General features: G+C 42.6%; 1 protein-coding gene across 7 annotated transcripts in view; it reads right to left on the minus strand.

Annotated features, from left to right (window-relative positions):
* Positions 1–20075, minus strand: part of SEMA6A (semaphorin 6A) — a 116601-nt gene that overhangs the window by 23185 nt on the left and 73341 nt on the right. For 3 of the 7 annotated variants that reach the window (XM_030003877.1, XM_030003875.1, XM_030003876.1), the window contains exons 11-19: positions 19165–19296; positions 16179–16334; positions 14573–14749; positions 13712–13852; positions 13536–13616; positions 12075–12133; positions 10229–10249; positions 10046–10096; positions 2870–3034 (exon numbers count right to left, since the gene is read on the minus strand). In XM_030003877.1, the coding sequence (XP_029859737.1) occupies positions 2870–3034; positions 10046–10096; positions 10229–10249; positions 12075–12133; positions 13536–13616; positions 13712–13852; positions 14573–14749; positions 16179–16334; positions 19165–19296 (983 nt within the window). The remainder of the gene's footprint in view (positions 1–2869; positions 3035–10045; positions 10097–10228; positions 10250–12074; positions 12134–13535; positions 13617–13711; positions 13853–14572; positions 14750–16178; positions 16335–19164; positions 19297–20075) is intronic. The other 4 variants (XM_030003878.1, XM_030003879.1, XM_030003881.1 and 1 more) reach the window with 4 other exon arrangements.

Below are 20075 nucleotides of genomic sequence, written 5' to 3' on the forward strand. Positions count from 1 at the left end.
CTCATCAGTCAGTGAATTGAAGTGAAAATGATTAGAATCCAACAGCTATACATTTATTAATATTTTCACTGCATGCTCTTCTGAAAGCTGCTACTGGCATACAAGATGTTTTTAAGAGCTAGCTTTCCATCTATTAAGCATTGCTTTGCAAACGATTTGCAAAGTAGGGACCCACACATAACAAATAGTGCCATTAAAATGCATACATGTCTCCACATTCCTCTGGGTACATAAAGGGCCAGATCTTCCACTATTGGTGGTTTCTGACACCACTCCCCTGTCTGATGCCAGCAGAAGAGCTGGGTTCAAGGATCCCTTCCTTTCTTCCTTCCTTCCACATCAAATCTGCTTAATGACATCCCCTCCTCTCAGGGTGGAGGAGAGAATGATATCACTTATTTTCAGAAGAGGGAACACTGAATTTTCTAAGAAGTGTCCTCTCACCTCAAGCATTTTGAATACCAGGTGTTACTAACAGACCGGACAGAAAAAGAAAAAAGCCTTATTTTTTGGCTGTCAGCATTATCACTGATTTATTGCTGAGAGGGAAGAGGAGTGCTAGGTAAATCACATGCCATCTTTAGAAGGACATGCAGGTTTACCTGCCTTCTCTCCTCTACATAGATGATACCCAGAAATCACTTCTTCTGAATTGCCCTTCTACAGCTGAAGACCAAGGGCTGACGAATTAAAAAAATGATGACGATATCTCAAACTGAGCTTAAGTAGGAATTAGGAATCTGAGCTTTCGTCTTCAGCACCCTCAGTCCCTTGCACCCTAAGTTACGGTTTTGAGTTTTGAGTATTGCAGCTGCAAAACTTTTCCTCTGCCGAGGCTCAGCAGCCCGCAGGTCTGCAGGGTGCAGAGGAGCCCTGTGCTTAACTCACATCTAAGTCTGATCAGGTTCTAAAATTCACCTTTTTGCTCTGAAAAAAATTGTTTAAACAGGGGCCACTTCTAAGACCCAGCTGAAGGAAGAAGAGCAAAGGGCAGTTTTTCCCTTTTTTATAGGAAAAGCTAATTGCTGGGAGGTGGGAGACAATCTCTGCCTGAGGGAATTCAAATCTTCATATTCCATTTCCTGCCATGAAGCCTAAAAGCCAAGGCTACAAGATTAATGTTTGCCATGGCATCTCAGGAAATTTTACTGCATCTCCTGCCTAATTTGACTGGTCTCCTCAGCTTGAAAAGTGCCTCAGGCTTCATCTCTGCTGGGCCAGCCAGGTGACACCCATTGCCTTCATGGCTAGGAACCGTGAAGGCTCTTTGAGGTCAATCCTGGGGAGCTCAGTGAGAAATCCAGGATATCCCAGGACTGTGGGAGGCACCATGTACTTGGGGCTGTTGTGAATAACAGGCACTGAGTTCACAGTCTGGGTCCAGACCGTCGCCAGCTGTTCGTGCAGCTCTGCTGAAGACTGTTCTGCAATGTTAACGTGCTCATCACCCTCTGCTGAAAGTCTCCACAGCCAATGCAGGGAATTCAAGATTCACTGGGTCAGATGGAGGGGAAGGAATATGATTTAGTAACTGACTAGTTTGGGCAGACAATGCAAAGCAGCAGGTCTGGCATGCCAGTAGCTTCTCCAGGAACAGCTGATGCTTTTGTCTAATGAGTTTTTCATGTAAAATGCATGAACAATAGAGACTGGAATCCACATTTCAATTAATATTTTAAGTGTTTTATATCAAGTATTCATAGCAGAAAGGACTGAAGCTCATGTGTGTTCTTGCCCCTGGTGAGTGCCCTAACCACTCAGCAAGTGAGTTTTGCTCATACCCATCCTCCTTCTGGCCCACTGAGTACTTAATTAGTCCATACAGAGTGAAACATCTTCAACAGAGAAGAGATTGAAAGAAGCAATCTAAGAACACCCTGGAGAAGAATAACAAGGACTCAGATCTCTCCAGGCAGTGGAGCTATTTGAACCTAAGTCCCCTATTTACAAAGGAACCATTTTAACCTCTTTGAGACACAGATTAAAAGGAGCTGGAAGAACGATGGAGGGCCAAGATGGAATGAGGGGGCACCACCATCCTTACATAGGAGAAAAGCTTCTTCTTCTCTAAGTACGTTCAAGTGGCAAATTTAGGCAATTCTCTGCCTAATTCTCTGTATGTATAGCAAGGGGGGACTGGAGGGCAAAGGACACGGCTGTCACTTGTATTAGACCCAAGTGTGCTTCAGTACAGGGCTGAACACTGTGAAGTGACACCTAAATCCCAACCTTTTGGTGCTTTAAAAATGCAACACAGAATCTTTCTCCACCAGCAGTCACCTCCCCATCCTTAAAATATGCTAATGACCTCCACAGCCCCCCCTCTCGAAGGTATTTGATGCTCAGGTCTCACTGAAGACAGTGGGACTTAGGCTCAGTGGCTAGGACTATTGTCAGTTTTACTTAAATGGTTAAACTAGAGCAGACCTTCAGTATCTCTGCCTGTTGTCACGAGACGGAAATAACGTGAAATTAGCTGAGATTTGCTGTCCTGCCGTGGGAATTCAGACAAAAAGGCATATAAAAGTGCACCCTTAAGAACAATGGGAAGCCACGGATCTTCCTCTGCCAGATCAACAGGGTAGATCAAGTTTAAAGAGAACTAAATCCCCACTGTTTGCCTCCTTCCCGTACACATGCACAACACACTCTGCAAAGGCATACTCTTCTGTTTGTTTTGTGTGGTTTCCTCAGGCAGTGAATTATCTAGGACTGAGTCTGAGATTGGCTGTTTAGTTTCAGGCTTTACGATAAGCTTTTAATTATAGCACAGGAGTTTCATTACATGTTACTCTGAGCCAGCTGGAAGCAGTTACACTTTAGTCCTCCCCCCCCCCGCCACCACAGGACGTCATTTCCAAGGCCTTACCCTTCTTGTCTTGATGATTATGGGATGAAACTGCCACATATGGATCTGTATTTTCAGATGAACCAAGCGGATCCTTCCAATCCAGCATGCGTCCCCTAGCATCATAACCCTGTCGAGCGCGAGAGTCGGAAGTGGTGGTGCTTGGGACTAGGGAACTGGAGTGTCCTGTTTACATTATAAATACAGGTAGGGAAGACAATTCTCATTAGTCTCTTACCATGCTACCTCCCCACGCTCAGGAATGCACGCACTGTTTTGCTTCTGTGATGGGTGAATGTCTCGTCTTATGCTGAGCAGAGCAATGTTTCAAAAGTCCTTCAAAGCATGGGCCCAAGGAAACAGGGGATTTGAACCTTCCAGATCAGGGTGTTAAGGGGTGTGCGCACACCTCGGGCTGCCGCTGAGCTGGCCGTTGTGTCCTTTTACTCAACAGAGTTAAATACGTGTGGAAGAGGGTGAGCACACTTCATCTGAGTCAAGCATCCTTCGGCTGGATTCCGTACACATGCCTGGCTGACACTGAAGTGTCGGCCCATGGTGTCTGGTATTGGTTTAGTTAAAAAGCAATTTTAAAACCAATTTAAAATGGAACAACTTCTAATATGGCTGAAACTGACGGGGAATGCCAGAAGAGCTACAAAATGGTGACGTCCGTGGCTCTCTGCCCCATGCCCCCAAGGGAATGAAGGACTTGCCCAGCACTGGTGTGCTCGCACTGTGGCATTGCCCTCCAGATGGGAAATGCGCAGGACCTGTCAGCCGCTCGCACCCGCTTGCACCCTTGCCATCGGTCCTGTCTGAGCTGATGATCCAAAATGGCTCTGAGGTAAGGATGAAACCAAACATCATTTCTGCTCAGAGAGACACTGAAGACAACACCTTACTATGTGGATCTGCCCAAGAACCCGTGACTCCAGGGGCTGCTGGACAAAGGTCTCGCATGCCTTTTTTTCCATTACAACTACTCTAGACATTCTTACTCTTGTCCCGAATAAGGCTGATGAGCCCCTCGCCTATCAAATACACCCCAACAAACAGCATGTTCACAGGACATGCCCTGCTGGAAACACCACACAATTTTAACAGTGGTTTGGCTGGGGAGGACACATATTTGTAGACTCATATGTCCTTTGCAGCTAGATCCTGAGAACTACGTCAGCACCCAGAATGCTTGGACTGCTTGGAGTCTACCGTCTCTGAATGATGGCTCCAACCTGGACTTCCCAGTGGCTCAGGCTGCTCCATGGCTGCTGGGGAGGGAGCACCAAAACTCCATCCACAGCACAACATTTTGACTGCAAAACCGCACACATCTCTGAAAGTTCCCGTTTGGCACATGCACCAAAATGAATTATTTTCAGCAGGACTCAAGGAGCTCTGGGCCTCGTTAATTTGACGTGGAGTAACTATATTTCCCCTTAGCTATTTTCCTGAAAGAGCCAATCAAAAGAGGGGTTTTTGAAACATGCTCAAACACAAACTAACAGAATCAGATTATTCACAAACAGAATGGCAGATAACGCTTTCTCTTCAGATAACACTAGACAGACTGACAGCAGCCCTCCTTTCTCCTGCCTCCTTTTAACAGCCCAGCAAATTAATTTTCCTTCCTTAAATGTGAGTCTCACTTGGAGAGGAGTCCAATCACCAGGCTACAGACTACCCTAGCAGGGACCCTCTCCCCACTCCTTCCCTTGATGTCGTTTCACTGCTCAGAAAAATAATTTCAGACTTGCTGGGGCAGAGATAGAGCAACACAAGGAGACCAAATTTAAAACCTCACGGAGAGGGCACAGAGCTGGGCAGGCAGAGACTCTGCTTCTGTAGTTTATTTCAAACATTCACTGGATAAGCATAAAACTTTTGGAAGCTGCATCTCAAAAAGGCTGGTTTAAATGGCTTCTGAAGCCATCCAACCCCAGCTCTCAGAAGCACACAGAGAGCTGATTAACCTAGCTCCCCAATTCCACTCCAGCAATCAGCAACAAATGCTGGCCACCAATGCCCCCAAGCTTTTCAATGCACCCATGCGCTTTGTTTTATCCAGCCCTTTCACCAGCTTCATGGGGTTGAACTACTGATGAAGTCAGCAAAAAAAGCTGCAACTTCTATTAAGATGCTGCTATGATTTAAAGAAGTCCTGCTGAATATTAATGGTCTTAGAGGAAGAAAATGTCTGTGCTCCTCCATATATTTTCGAGGAGCCCTTTCGATTTACTGCACAGGATTATATATGGCAGCACTTCGGACTGGGTTTTGCATAGGACATCATTGACACAACTGACTCCTGTAACTGGCACGCTTAGCAGGGAAAATTGGTCAAATTCACAGTGTTCTCACCACAAAGCCAACCTTCAGCTACTACAGCTAATCATTAACACAATTTAGCTCTGGACCTCAGGCTGAAGGCTTATACTGACAACGGCACTGGATTATTTTTTACCTTTCGTGATAGGAAGTGTGGTTTCTCCCAGCCATCTTTCTTTAATACATCAAATTAGAGGCTGCATTTTGTTGAAATCAGAGCTTTTAATGTTGCTGTCACTCAGATAGAAAAGAGAAGCCAAACATTATCCACTTCTAAAAGGTTTCCATAAGCCACAGCATGACTGGGAGCATTGGTAACACACAGTTAGATGGATGATGGACTCTCATCCAAACGTACTGCCTGTTCCACAGCAGTCCTTCAGCAGGATGCTTGTTTCCAAAAGGACAGGTAGAGAGGTCCAGCAACTGAAAACATGCCCTTTTGAAGTAAGAATATGCTGGAGCCTGAAAGCATGCACCCCTACACCATTTTAGGCTTGTCAACTCCTGTGCCCATCCCCAAGAAATATGAGAAATAATGGGACAGAGAACATGCCAGAAAATGGAAATTATGAGATTTCCATGTCTTCTTTTCCCTAAGGACTAAACCACAGTGCCAGCATTCATGGGGTTGCAGTCTCCAAGTTAATACCCCATTCAGCAACCACAATAATCTGTACAATATTTGGTCAGCCTACAAATAGTGCTGCACTCAACATAAGAAAGCAATTAGTCATAGCTTGATAAGGAGGTAAAAGAGAAGAAAATCTTGCCAAGTAGCAATCATATTTTATGCCTGTGTTTCATATGCATTTATATGCCCATATCTCTGTCCAGACACTTGCACTTTAGGTGTGCTTAAAGGGGGAATTCTAAGGAAAAGCCATAAGTATGGTTAAAGAAAAACACTTCTTAATACAGTAATCTAGAGGAAATATATGCCTAAGGGACACATTTTCTGAAGGAAAAAAAAAAAAAAAAAAGATTTCCTGAACCATATGCTGCAAATACATAGAGAACTTCGTAATGGAAAGCTAAGGCTTTGTGAAGATATTAATGTGTACCATATGGTTGTTAGGTAGAGAAGGGTTTCACACAAACGTGAGAAATCAGTCTATTCGCTCTGTTACTAATGTGTTAGTCTAGTACACACTGAGAAACAATCTTCCACACCTAATCGAGATAAACTTTCTTCCACTTGATTTTGAGGAAGCAGGGCAGGAGCAGATTAGAACTTAATAGCCTGTCCCACTTGTGTTAGAGCTGCATTCTGCAAACACTTAGTACTGGGCAGTGGCTGCTCCTGTAAGCAGTATCACTGTGTCCTGTAAGTGCCCAAATAGCCAGTCCTGCTGAGTGAATTTCACCTCTGAGCAGAGTGGCACCACAAATGTATGAGCTAGTTAAGTTTCTCTCATAAACAGAGAAAAGACTGAAGTGGCAGGCAACCCAGTCCTGGCCCTCTCACACAAAGACATTATTAAACCTTTACAATGTGGTGTATAGTTTGCAACACGTAGTAGGCCTTTTTTTTCCATTACACCATTTTTACGACTCTGACTGTGGAAATAGACTTTGCTGCAATTTAAAGAGGCTTTAGCATATCTGAGATGTGGTCAGTACCTCTATGTTAATATCGGTTAATACCTAAATATCTAAAAAAACGATTCTGCCTTTGTTTTAAAACAAACCATCTGAAAAACTGCAGACACAGTGCTTTTGAAACTTCTTTGTTTAAAGCAAATGTAAAAATCAAAATAGACACACTTTTAAAAAATCTGTTTTAGGTGCTTCCATTATTTGCAAAAACTTTTCATTTGGAGTGCTATAATCAAGTAACAGAAGGAGAGTAAAAGCACTTAGTGTCTACAGGCATGGATAATGATTCAGAAGGGCTGCACTTCTCAATATAGCTAATTCTGAAGTGCACTTGTAAAATATAAGCAGGTTTTTTCAGGTTTAAAACAAAGACAGGGATTCAATACGTATTTGATAGTTGCTCTAATAAGCACAAGTCATTAGGATCTCAGAGGTTAAGATGTCTGCACACTATCCTATTAACAGCTATAGCAACCTAATTAGACAATTAGAGGGAAAGGCTAAATCAATACAACGGAGGGAGAAAGGACTATAGCTAGGGGGTAAAATAAGGGCCCAATTCACTAAGAATTGATGTTTCCAAAGGTAATTGAAGCTGCTTACAATTTTGCAGAGGAATCCAGCCTAATCTCCTTATTTAAATATGTGGCTCTTCCATCACTTCTCTCTGACCTTTTGCAGCCAGACCTTCAGCCTGCTATCTTCTCCTTGGGTGTCAAAAGGGATGCACTTGAACAGTCACCTCTGTGGACTTTGCACTTTACTTGTTTACAGCCGATCACATGACACTGCCCCAGAAAAGGGAGCCCACCTGCCAAATTCAGGAGGAGGCTGATGCCAAGAATACAAAGATTAAGGGCTTGGTTCTCGTTTCATTCACACTGCTACGGATCAGCAGTAAGGCTGTTGAAGTGAGCTGATTTATAGTGGACTAAATCAAGGGAATCAGGCCTTAAAGACTTCTTCTGCAACTGGACTTTCAGATGCCTTTGGATATATTTAGCCCACAGGATCCAAAAGCACCCTGAGCATTCACTTAGTTGGTATTCTGGTATATCCAAGTGTTCTGAGGTTTAATCTATTATGAAATACCATTTACTTATGCATTTAACTGTACTCAATAACATTAAAATGCACCATTTATAAAATTTTCATTTTCTCAAGAAAAAAATGACTCAGAGCAGTCACTACAGTTAGCAAACATGTGCATGTTTACTGAGACTGGTTTACTACCTCATGCTGGAATTTTTTACGCTCCTCACGTGGAAGATCAACAGAGGTGAGTAGCACACTTCCTTTCATATTTTGCCATGATAGGTGAAAAGAAAGACTGCCTGCAATAATATCAGAATGGGTATTTTAACTAAACCCATAAAAGGAAGAGACCATGTTATCAGGATGTACCTGGGGAGGGTCAGTGAAATCATCTGTGAAAGACAGGGCATGAATGGGAACCAATGTTAATGTTGGGTCAGCATTTCTCCATTGCATCTGGCCATAGGGTCCTACTTTAAGAGTGGGTTAATTCATGGAGTCTGTCTTCGGGCTTGACATGCCTGGACAGTAAAATGGACTCCCTTTTGTTACCTGTACTCCCTGGGACTGCAGCTTTTTTCGCTCTGCTGCTTACTTGAATCACTCTTCTGCTTTCTTGGTCAGATTAAAATATCAGCTTTTGCTAAAGTCCCTGCTAATATGATGGCTGACAGGATCCAGAACCACAGGCCCATAGCTGTAACTGTGCAGTCTATGAATGCACTTAGAAGCAGGAACCCTAGAACATTTCTGGCACTTCAGCACTATGCCCAAGGCCATTTTCTTTATCTTTACATTCAGCAGTACAGATTTTATTATTACTGTTCTTTAATTACTGCTCCCTGCATTGGAAATATAGCAATTTTCAAATGAAAGAAAGTACAAGCTGTATATGCACATGAAACCATCAGTCTTCCATACGTTATGAAGTCTCAACTTGTCTTTGGTTTTGTACGTTCCTTTCACTGGTTGTCATTATCATACTTTCAAACAAGTTTCACCTGCACCTTTTCCACTTCCTGGTAATAAAAAACATGGGGAATTTGATTTTATTTTTACAAATGTTGGACAGTGTTACTGTGCCTACAGTTATTTATATTCTGCTGTACTGAGCTGTCATTGGTTCTGTTTTGTACCTACGTATTTTGCAGGCATGAGATGAAAGGATCAATTAAATATTCATCGCAACTGCACGCTAACCTATCTCTTGCTACATTCAGCCAAATGTAAGGTGAATTTGCCCTAGCTCTGATGAACTGCTAGTCTTGTACAGTGTGAAAGCAACTTCACAAGCAAGCTCCCATCCCACATGGAAATTTGCCATTGACTTCACTGGGAGCAATACCACACATCCTCTTAGCTTGTGAGTACTTGTCTTTGTTCAGGATGTCTATAAAGAGAAACTATTGCAATCTAAGTCTAGGTTTGAATTTAAAGTGATTATTTATTCTGCAATAATTCCTCATGAAGACACTTATTCTGCACTCCCAAGTACCAGCGTAATCCACTTCCAAATATACAGAACAAAGTGGTGGAAAGTACTGTGAGCACAGATTAACAGCTGCCTCATGGGAAACTGCTACTCTAATGCTACTCTTCAGCTCAGGTCATTTAATTTGGTATGCAAATCCCTTTTTTTTTTACAGACCAGGGCTCATTCAGGCATTAAGATACGGCAAGCATGGACAACAAATGACTCACCCTAGAGGTGACAGGAACCTTCAGGAATCGAGGCATAACCCAGTCTCAACTCACATGGGTAACAGGTTAATTTTCCTTATGAGGTATCTTTCTGTAACCAAGTGACAGTTCTGCTCCTTTCCCTAAGGTATCTCTGACTGGCTGCTGTAGCAGTCATGACACCAGCCTGGACGACTCATGAGTGGGATATGAGCTGCTATCTTGTTTTTCCTGGTGAACAGATAAGATGCATCACTGTACCCAAGTGTTCCTTTGTCTGAGTGTTCAGATGAAGCATGCTCTTAATCATGTCTGCTGGCATGCCCTTAAAATAGGCCATACCTGACTTTAATTCAATGGAGACAGTTTTGAGGGAGGAGTAGAAAAGAGGGATTGAAAATCAAGAGGTATGACTGAATCCTAGCTGTGATTAGTGAATCAGGCCCTCAAAACCAAGACAAAACAAGTAAAAAAGGTTAACGGCTATTTGAGTACAGGAACTACTAGCTAACACAAGGATCTAGGGAGAATTTTTAAAAACACCCATAAACTGACCATACACTGTGTCGTAAGACATTTCATGATCAGGTGAAGCAGTTGAAATGTCTATGAACAAAATAAATTGGGAAGAAACATTAAATAAAACAAAACTATGAAAATACTTAAAAGTTTAGTAAAAAGTGATTCCTCCAAAATGGATTTGCTGTCAGTAAATAATGAAACTAAGAACTTCCTTACCATTCAGGGCTACGAAGGAATCTGAAAGACAAATAACAGGGGAAAAATCATTATTTCTCTCTCATTTTTTCTTTTAATAGTTTGCTGCTAGCAAACTTTTATGCTTCAGCTGATATTTATATGTTTGTGATTAGCACCCTAAGGACCCAGACAAAACTAATACTCAGACATACCTGACAACAGTGTCTGGCTTTGAAAGTGTTCTGCACCAGCCCTGTGCAAGGGATACCAAGTGGGAAGGTCAGTGTCCTCCCTGCCATGGCTTTCTTTGCAAGTCCTAATCTAACGCAACGCACTACAAGTGATGCAGCCAGCAATGTGAGTCAATAAGGACAAAACTCACATGACCCAAGACCACATGAAGTAAAGATCAGCTGGGTTAGCAGGGAGTGGAATCTACCTCTGTGCAGTGTCAAGGTTCAATGCATCATTCAGGGCTAAAGAGGGATTTAAGCAGGGTATGGGCTTTGCTCCTCTCTGCACAGGAGCAGATCTCTCTCCATGAGCACAATGTGCTGTTTCTGAATAACTTCTTACCCTTCTTTTATATTTAACTGATATCAGGTACACTCCACTCCCGTCTAACCTATTTGCCCAAGGAGAGCAAAACTGGCTGAAAAGGGCAAAGTTGCACCAGCTGGGAACTGACCTGATTTTGGTGCTAGCCCATTTTACAGGGAGCACAGGAGGGACTATGCGTACACCTCCTTCAAAAAACTTAGCCTACATAACCCTATCTTAGTGTAGAGGCAGAGGCAGGTGTAGTTGAGATGGGGGGCATGCAGAGGCTGAAATCCTTGTATTCCCTCAAGCACAGTGATCACAGTAATAAATGGCTCTTGAACAAGGATGCACAAGGCATGAGAAGGCTCTGGCTTCCTCCAGAGGAGCTGGCCTGCACTGTATCCCATGGCACACTCTAGCCCTCCATCATTTTGCTCTGTATTCCAAAAGTGATGACTCTCTCACTGTACGTTACTTCCTCAGCTTCAGCAGTTTTATTGCATCTACAGGCATCAGTGCAAACTGGGCTGAAAAGAATGTGATTCTTGATTTCATAAGGTTTATAAATAATATTTGGGGCTCAGAATTAAACCAGCCCTGGCAAGAACATTTGGAACGAGAGCTATCCTGAACACAGATGTTGGTATTCCTGAAGGCTCAGAAATCAGCACGCCAGGTTTCTTTGCACGCAGTGCAAGCTGTGCACTTTTAAGCACCTCAGTGCAAAATGTAAATGTTTAAAGACTGTGTTTAAGCTTCCAACTCATGCTGTCAGTACCTCAGGTTTCCCATCAAAATTTCTTAGGCAGAGTCAGTAGTGCCTGACCCATAATAGCACTATGTTGTCCAGCCTGTGTGTAAAATCCACTAAGATTCACAAGCTAAGTAGTTGCCACTTCTTGATCTGGATCCAAAACTGAAGCTTTAGTTCACTGTCTCCCTGTCCTGCATGGGAATGTAGCCCAAGTCTACACCAAGAAACGAAGCCACTTCCGTACATCTACATAAACAATCCAACCATCATGGCTAATTAAGGCAATGAACAAGGCATTAAGGCTAATTCATTATGTCATTTGTATAATCAATATCCTGTAGAACTGAGGTTTTCTCACTACATAACTGCTTTGAAGTCTGATGTTTGTATAAATCACACCACCTGGGCTATTTTCTTTAAATACATTTAAACAACCGTTCCTCTTCTGGACCTGCATTATTAGCCACAGCTGCTGCCCCTGTTGTGGCTTACATTGCTACAAAAGAACGCCGGACAGGTAATGGTAATTTGAGGCATTCAGAAGGATGCTGTGACACATGGTAAATAGAGGGTAAAAGCTTTGCTTACTTTGGCAGTCACCCAGGCCATCTGTATTGCCATGTTCTATGTCCTGTTCAAATACCAGTCTAAATAATAGAAAGAAACAAAACAGTATGAGTAACAGTCACAGGCACTACCAGAAAGAAATTATCACATGTGCAACATTGAAATAAAGCCCCACCAGGAAACTGGCTGTTTCTTTGGAACTTCCATGCAAAGGCTGAAAAATTGCAACATAGACATTCAAGTTATTTGTCATTGATAAATGATTTCTTATGATCTTCTGATCATGCTTTGTCTTTTTTATTATTACTTTTTTTAAATCCACTGCATGCCTCATTGTCAAGGGAGGCAAACATTCATATTTTTTGAACTGTTAACTCTATAATACATGATATTATCAGAAGCAGTTATGGTCCTACCTTAACTTGTCCATATAGTAGACAAGGTGCACTAATACTTTGACGTGAGAAGGAAGCTAACCCATTGGGTAGGTACTGTGCTGGGGGAAGACAACCTGCAGTCCCCTACAACTTGCTATGGAAGTGCAAAAAGACTCAAGAACTCTGGGCATGCTGAGAAAACCTGATACGGACACAGGTGCATTTTAACATTATTCTACCAAATGTCCAGTCAGGAACAGTCCACGCTCTTGTAGTAAAGCATATACAGACAGATATAGCTATAGCATCCCCGGCGGACAGAACAATTTGAATTGAAATAGCTAATTAAGAACAAGACACAAGCACAGGGATGGTACCTCATCCATTATATACTGAAGACCTGTACAGAAGCAGGGTTAAGGGCGGCCAGCTGTGGGGCTGTCGAGGTTGTGTGATGTTTGCGCTACACTTCCACCACTACCTTGAGGAAGTACTGATGTACCTCCGAGTGGACAACCATGAGGTGTGTCAGATGTGGCCAAGAAATGAGAGCTCTGACGTGGAGCTCCCAGCAAGGAAGCTTTAGTAACCACATTTAAACAACCTTCACAGACTTTCATCATTATAAAATAATTAAATTCTACTGTTAAGCAAGGGGAGATCCAGCACTTCTCTGAATCTGCTTTAAGCTCTTACTGTGCTCTGTGATTCCTCTTAGTGATGCACAGTAAATTAGAAAGACTGGTTTTGTTTTCAGTGGACAAATTGCTTCAGTAATTTAATTTGGATTCTATTGCCTCTTTAATCAGCTGTGATGGCTCCAGTGTGGGCTGGTCCAGACATACCCATCCAGTTCCCTCCTTTCAATAACACGCGGACCTTAGTACAGCTCTTTCATTTTCTTCTTCAGCAGTTACCAATCAGCTGAGAGTTCACATCAAAAAAATTTGTGAGACATTTCAGAGGTGAATGCAAATGAGGTAGAAACAAACACTTCCCACATTTTTCCTTCTCTAAGAGCCCCATGTTTCACATAGCTCTGCCCAAGACCGCCTGGCGCCAACGCCAGAGCTTCACGGCCCGTCCCGCCAGAGCCCTTACTCACTTGGAGCCAAGGACCAGCTGTGTGCATGACCCGCTCTCCTTCACCCACCCACAGTAAGGGTCTCTGGACGCTATGCAGGCCCTGGAGAAAGAAGAACACAAGGCGGCATTCGTAAGCGCTCCTGCCTTCCCCACGCCTGCTGCGCGGGCTTCTGACAGCCACCGGAAAACACATACTTTTTGCATTTGCTGTGACGCTCGCAACGTCCCAGGGGAACCTCGATGACACAGGTGGAGAAGGCGACGTACAGCGCGCTGCTGGGCTTGTCAAGCTGCATGCCCACGATCCGCTTGTCCTCCATGCCGTCGTAGCTGCACCTGATTTGGAAAAAAGTGAGACGAGGTTATAAATAAGTTCTGCTGGGAAACCAGATGAAAATTTAATGATTCCTCAAGCTGAACACCTCCCCTCTCCCCTCAACTCCCACAAAAAACCCTGAGAAAGGTAGAATTGAACAAGCCGAGGAAAAAGAACACACATTAGCCACTAAAAACATTGACAGACATATAAGCGAGTATTTAAAATGCATGGGACAGGGGAATAAGAAGTGAAGAGACATAGCACACCAGACAAGCTTTCTGAGGGCCCTTCATTTTTTCTGTTTATTTTTCTCCAGCACTCAAAATAGGTGAAATTTCTGCGTGATTATGGGCCACTTCAAAGCCCCCTTAGGCATATTTGAGTAAGGCTGAAATGTGGGAAATTTCCCTTGGAGAGTGGCTTGCTGGTTGTTGAATTATTTGGAGAGGAATCAGTTTTTTTCATAGGATTAGAAAATTAATCTTCTTTTGCAGAATTTCACTTTTAATTATCCATCAACTGCTGCATAGGATGGGCTATTTTCTACACATACTGAATAAAAAATATCTTATTGCAATGTAGAGACTGATAAGCAGACATCCCCTCCTCAAACAATTTAAAATTACTCAAAAAACTTGGCTTCTCTAACCACTTCCCTTTTCATGGGACAACCTACTCTCTGGGAAATCTGAAGTTCAAAGTCACCCATACGTTAGTACAAAGAATCAGATACACACTTTTCAGGATTGTAAACATTCATCTCCTCCAGGAAAAGGCTGTCATTTAGGAAACCACTGTTTCCTGTCCGTGCCAAGAACTTCAGGATGATTCCCTTCTCCGATCCCAAGAAAACTACAGTGTAGTTCTGATACGGCCCAGCAGCAGAGTCCACAGCAATTTTGGTCAGGCGGTATCTAGAATAACAATACAGCATTTTGCATTGCTTGGGATTAGATTGCCGTTTATTTTATCACTTTTTCCTTCAGAAAATTGTGTGGTAGCCTTCTAGCAACCATATAGCATATTTAAGCACTTTTCCTAGCTGAATAATCCTGTAAGTCAACACAGACTGTACCAGTTTGGCTCCCCAAACGGTGGGGAATTTTCCTGTGTTTGTCTGCACATCCATATGTCCAATAGATAGCAGAAGTGTTTGCAGAAAACTGAAGGGGTACTAAGAGTCTGAGGCCATTTAGGAATTATCCTTCCAACCAAAAGTAAAGTACTAGCCTGGTGACTTCTTCAGGCAGAGGAAGAAAATCAGCACAGTGAATTTTTTTTTTTAATTTGAAGCTCTGTACCATTAAAAGCAGCAATAATGGTAACTGATCTACATTCAACTTTTTGGCAGGAAAAGCTGTGCCAGTGCAACAGTGAGACATTAATCACCATTCTACCTCACTAAAATAATCACACAACTGCCACTAAGTGAGTTCAGTGCTGAGATGATATTGAATCTTGGGATGACACGATTTATTGAAAATGAGTACTGGTGATTTGGTACCAGTTATCTGGTACTGGCGATCAAAGGAAAGTGCTCCTCTGCAGGAGTTTGCTGCTCTTGTCTTTGGTTGGAGGTACAGAACCTGACATAAAAACCTGACAGAAGATACATTACTAAAACTAAGTGAGACCCTTCCAGAGCTAAACACTGCCTGGCACAAAACTCTACCCTTGTAGGGAGAAAGAGAGGAAAATACGGAAAAAGTTAGTCACATTATTCTGTTCACAAGTGGAGGGTAGATAAGTAGTGTAGTGACCACCACAGAGAGTGGGAATGTATTTTGATAGGAAGGGAATGGCGTATTTGAGGCTTGCTGATTTATAAGTCTTTGTTCAAATCTCTTCATTATTATTTTTCTCTTGTTGCCATAGAAAGGATACAGATTATGTGATTACTTCTGCCTGTACACTTCTGTAAACATTAAAACATACCAGTACATATCCTGACAGACTTCATATCCTGTGAACATATCCTGGCAGACATGTTTGTACCCTGTGTACATATCCCTGGGCTGTCTGCTGATCCTTGCCCAAAGTTTTCTACAGAGCTGTCTCAAACACTGACCCATGAACCAACAGGCGGGTCAACCTTCCCCACAAGGCATTTCCTCCAAGAGTGGGGTTTCAGCACAGTGTGGTTGGAAAGGACTGAGGTTTTTTTCCTATCTTGAAAGCTGCTCAGGGAGTTCTGAGGCATCTGCTCAGCGCTGCCATCATTCCTAGCTGGATTCATGCCCAGCATACCAAGGATGTTTACAGAGTTTGAGAATATTCCGAGCAAGGCTATTAGCACAACTTCACAGCTACAATGAGGACAAGAGTCCACTTGGAGGTACATACCTGACCATTGTTCTCAGGAACCAGGGTCGATTGACAATGGAAGGTACAGCCTCGTCCATCAGTGGATGTGTTTTGATGAAGTTCAGAGTATCATCCGGGAACTCGTTAGAGGTTACATATTTTTCTAATGATGTAGAGCCAGCACAGCAACCAGGCCTAAATAAAACAAGAGGGTAAAGCCAGAACACTTATTTGATGCCTAGTGCAAATCTCATTTTGTAATGAGGCCCTCAGTGAAATCTGATGTGCATTACAGGGGTTTAAATGGAGGATTGAGAAGTCTGGTGGACTTTTTCAGCCCCTCAGGGGAAGCCTAAAATCCTGCTCTATCCTCACTCAGCAGGACTTAAGGTGTCACTGAAAAGCACAAAGACATTTTTTCAGCAGGAGTGTGACACACACAGTTTGTAGTTCATCCTCACATGGAACCTAATCACTGCATGTATGATTTGGCTTGATGCTGCCCACTGGCATACGTGCTTTCTGATCTCTAACTTGCCTAGCTGACTGCTCTTTCCTGGAATAAAAGCAGTCCCTAACATACAGAAGGAATCTGATTTTTTTAGAATGTGTGAAGGAATGCTGCTTTCAGTCCTGTCTGGTACAAAGCTGACTGTTGGAGAAGACAACCCTGCAAGCATCCATGTAGACATTGGTTTTACCCTTCTTTCAATTCGGATGAGACGATTTCAGTATGGTAGCACATTGAGGACTTTCACTGAAATGTTCTCTAATTATTCTTCCACAACTTAAATGCAAATCTGCTCACCCTATTCCTAAAATCTACCCTGCTCCTCAGAGGTAACTTAACCTTCCTGCCTGGACAGGTCATCTCTGCACAGGAAGCAGCAAAATGCTTTGCCTGTTATTAATATTTTGTGGGTTATTTTCTCCAGCAAAAGGTCCATTTGATCCCATTTCCTAGAGCATTACCATTCTTCAAGTCTTTAAGACACTGTGAGATGGGACGATGAAAGATGGACCACCCATTCATCAACATGCTGCAGTGTCCCATTTTCATCTGCTCTAACATGGGTAGAGCCACTGACATCAATGTAGTAATGCCAACTTGAACAAAATATAGTACTAGTCCTATCATACCTGTCGCTCAGATTTAGATAAATATTCAAACCCTAGGTAACTAAATGTTATGTAGGAAGGTAGCATAGGACTGGAGGGGACTAGCTGTGTCAATGAGTCGGGTTCCACACAGCTGCACAATGAACACTACATGAGAGACTGTGTGCTCTTCCTCTTCGTCTACAAAATATTTTAGTTGTCTTGTAACGGCATATTGAATTAGCAAGAGGGAAAGAAGGAGAAACCAATGGCATCACCGGTCTCCTGGGTCCTTGCAAGGGCACTGATTCATGAGGTGACATTCCCAGAGAACTCTAGGGAGCAGCCTATGCCTTCTGGCAGTGCGGTGCCTAGGGTTTCTGTATATCTAATCTGGAGGCCTATTTCCTCCTAAATCCTAATCACATGATTGGATTAATCTTGTTTTAATCTCAAAACTGGTTTAATCGAGTAAACATAAAACTGAGTAAACTCTGCTGTGCACCTCAGCAGAAAAGGGAAGCGAGGCCCCTGAAATGCTCTGGTATGTTTCTGAGAAATGTTAGGATCATAGGAACACTAATGTTTCTGCACCATACTGAGATATCCAAATAAAAATGACCTTATTTCAAAGGCGTCTTGTGCCTCTCATGCATTTCAACATGAGTTAGAAGTAATAATTATTTCTATTAAGCAGATTTATGGCCAAATGTTACATGAAACAGTGTTCACCAACTCAGTTCACGTTATCTCCTGATGGCTTAGAAGGAGCACTATTATCCTGTCTTTATCACAACTGTTAGCCTGCTATAGGCTCATCCCACAAACTCATAATGCAACTTTCTCTTCTTCCTTCCCACTGAAAGAGAAGCTTTCTCTTTCTCCTTTCTCCCTTCCCTGCCAATACTCTCTGAGTAAGTTCCAAACATATGACCTTGGAGCCCTGGTGCAGCCTTGCACTACCAAGGCAGCCCATTATGTCCATAAGTTGTTGAAACACTGCAAAAAGGAGAATAAAATCCAGCAACAGTACTAGCAGGTGCCTTACTAAGGCTCAGACTGAAAACACACAGAATTTACCAGATTTTCCAGTCACCTCCAGTCTCTTCTCTTGAGTGAGAACTTCAGAATAAAGACAGCAGAGGAATACTGTACTTGGCAACTCTAAGACATGATGGGCCAAATTTGGATTTAGGCAGAAGCTCAGTTGCCACCACAGAGCTTCAGATGTGTTTTTCTTTTGAAGTTATGTAAGATATCACAAGCGATGTAAAACATACATTGAAGTAGTAGAGCTTGACTGAGATAAATGAATTTGCTTTGTCTACATTCATATCATATTCTCAGAGCAAAATGCCACTGGTGTAAATGAGTTAACAAATGGCTGTCAACAGCAACTTGTATGAAATGGGTGCTTGTAGGAAATACGAACAGAGTGTAGTAGAGGAGCCACGTGCAAACAGGAGGGAAGTGGAAACAGTGTAAACAACTCATAGGAGGAACGAGGTAAACTGAATCTCCATTTTGATGGAACACTGTTTTTTTCTCCTCACGATGTGTCCTCTGTGGCACATAAATTGCATGTTAACCGCAGAACAGCAAACCACAGAACTGGTGCAGGTTTTGTAATGAGATACATCCATTACCGAACCAATTTGCAAGAGGTGTGTAACTCACACCACTCTTAAGTGACAGATTATTCTGACCAAGTGGATCTGATGCTGGCCTGATTTATGTTACACAAATCTTGTTTAAGTGGAAAAATTCTCACTTGCATACCTTAGATCCAAATGCAACTCAACTTCTATTTTACTGTTACAACATGTATCTTCAGTTGTATTTGCACCTTACAAGGCTGTTCAAATCAGCAAAAAGTACTCTGTTCTGCATACAGGAACAGAACAGTATCACTGTGCATGAAACATACCTTGGCTTGGGCACTCGTTCATCAGGAACTGGTGTCCATGTGGAGTCTGGAGACTTTTGTTCTTTGAATCTCCCAGTAAATACATTGGCAATGTCAAGCATGTCATAGGCACAGACTGCAGAGCCAGGGATGCTGCAAAGTGACATTTCCCAGAAATTGTTACTCATTCTGCAGTTATGCATAAAATCTTGAGTGAAAAACATGCTGTATAGAAGTCTTCCTGTCACAGGCTACTCAATCCTGAACTCTGTAACCTCTGAGTATTGACAGGAAAAGCCAGCCCCATGGAAAAGCCTGAAATATACCAATCAGCAGACAGCTCCTGCCAGCACAATTTGTTTCAAAGCCTCTACAGAAAGAAGTAATTACAATCATCTTGAAGAAGGGAAAGAATCTGGGAAACTCTGGGTACCACCGGCGATGCATGAGGAGTAACAGCTAGTCTCATTCAAAGCCCATTATTTGGGATTTTAAGTTCTTGTAAGTCACAACATCTCTCAGTATTAATTCTCACAGTCCCTGTCATGCGTCAAAAATACACTGCAGACAGTTCAGAAGTTGGTGCTGATCAAACTGGGAGCATGCTGCAACATGCCATTGACCTGGCATTTCCACATTATTAGTCCATCCTCCCACAGCCTGATCTCCACCAAGTTTTCCCCATGGAAAGGAGTTAACTATGCTTAGGATTTGCTTAACTCAATGAGGTGTAAAGAGCTTAAAGAAGCAAATTCAATTTTATTTTTAGATCATAAAGTTGTATATTTCAACTTTTTGATTATTTGCAAGCAACTGCATGATAGCATTGTCTAAACGTAATTATATCCTTACCTACATACTTTCTGAAAGGCTTAGGGGTTTCCCATGGTCAGTTGCCTGGAAGCATGAATTATTCATTTATCCACCTTTCA

This window comes from Aquila chrysaetos, chromosome Z, assembly GCF_900496995.4.
Source record: "Aquila chrysaetos chrysaetos chromosome Z, bAquChr1.4, whole genome shotgun sequence".
Taxonomy (NCBI): Eukaryota; Metazoa; Chordata; class Aves; order Accipitriformes; family Accipitridae; genus Aquila; species Aquila chrysaetos.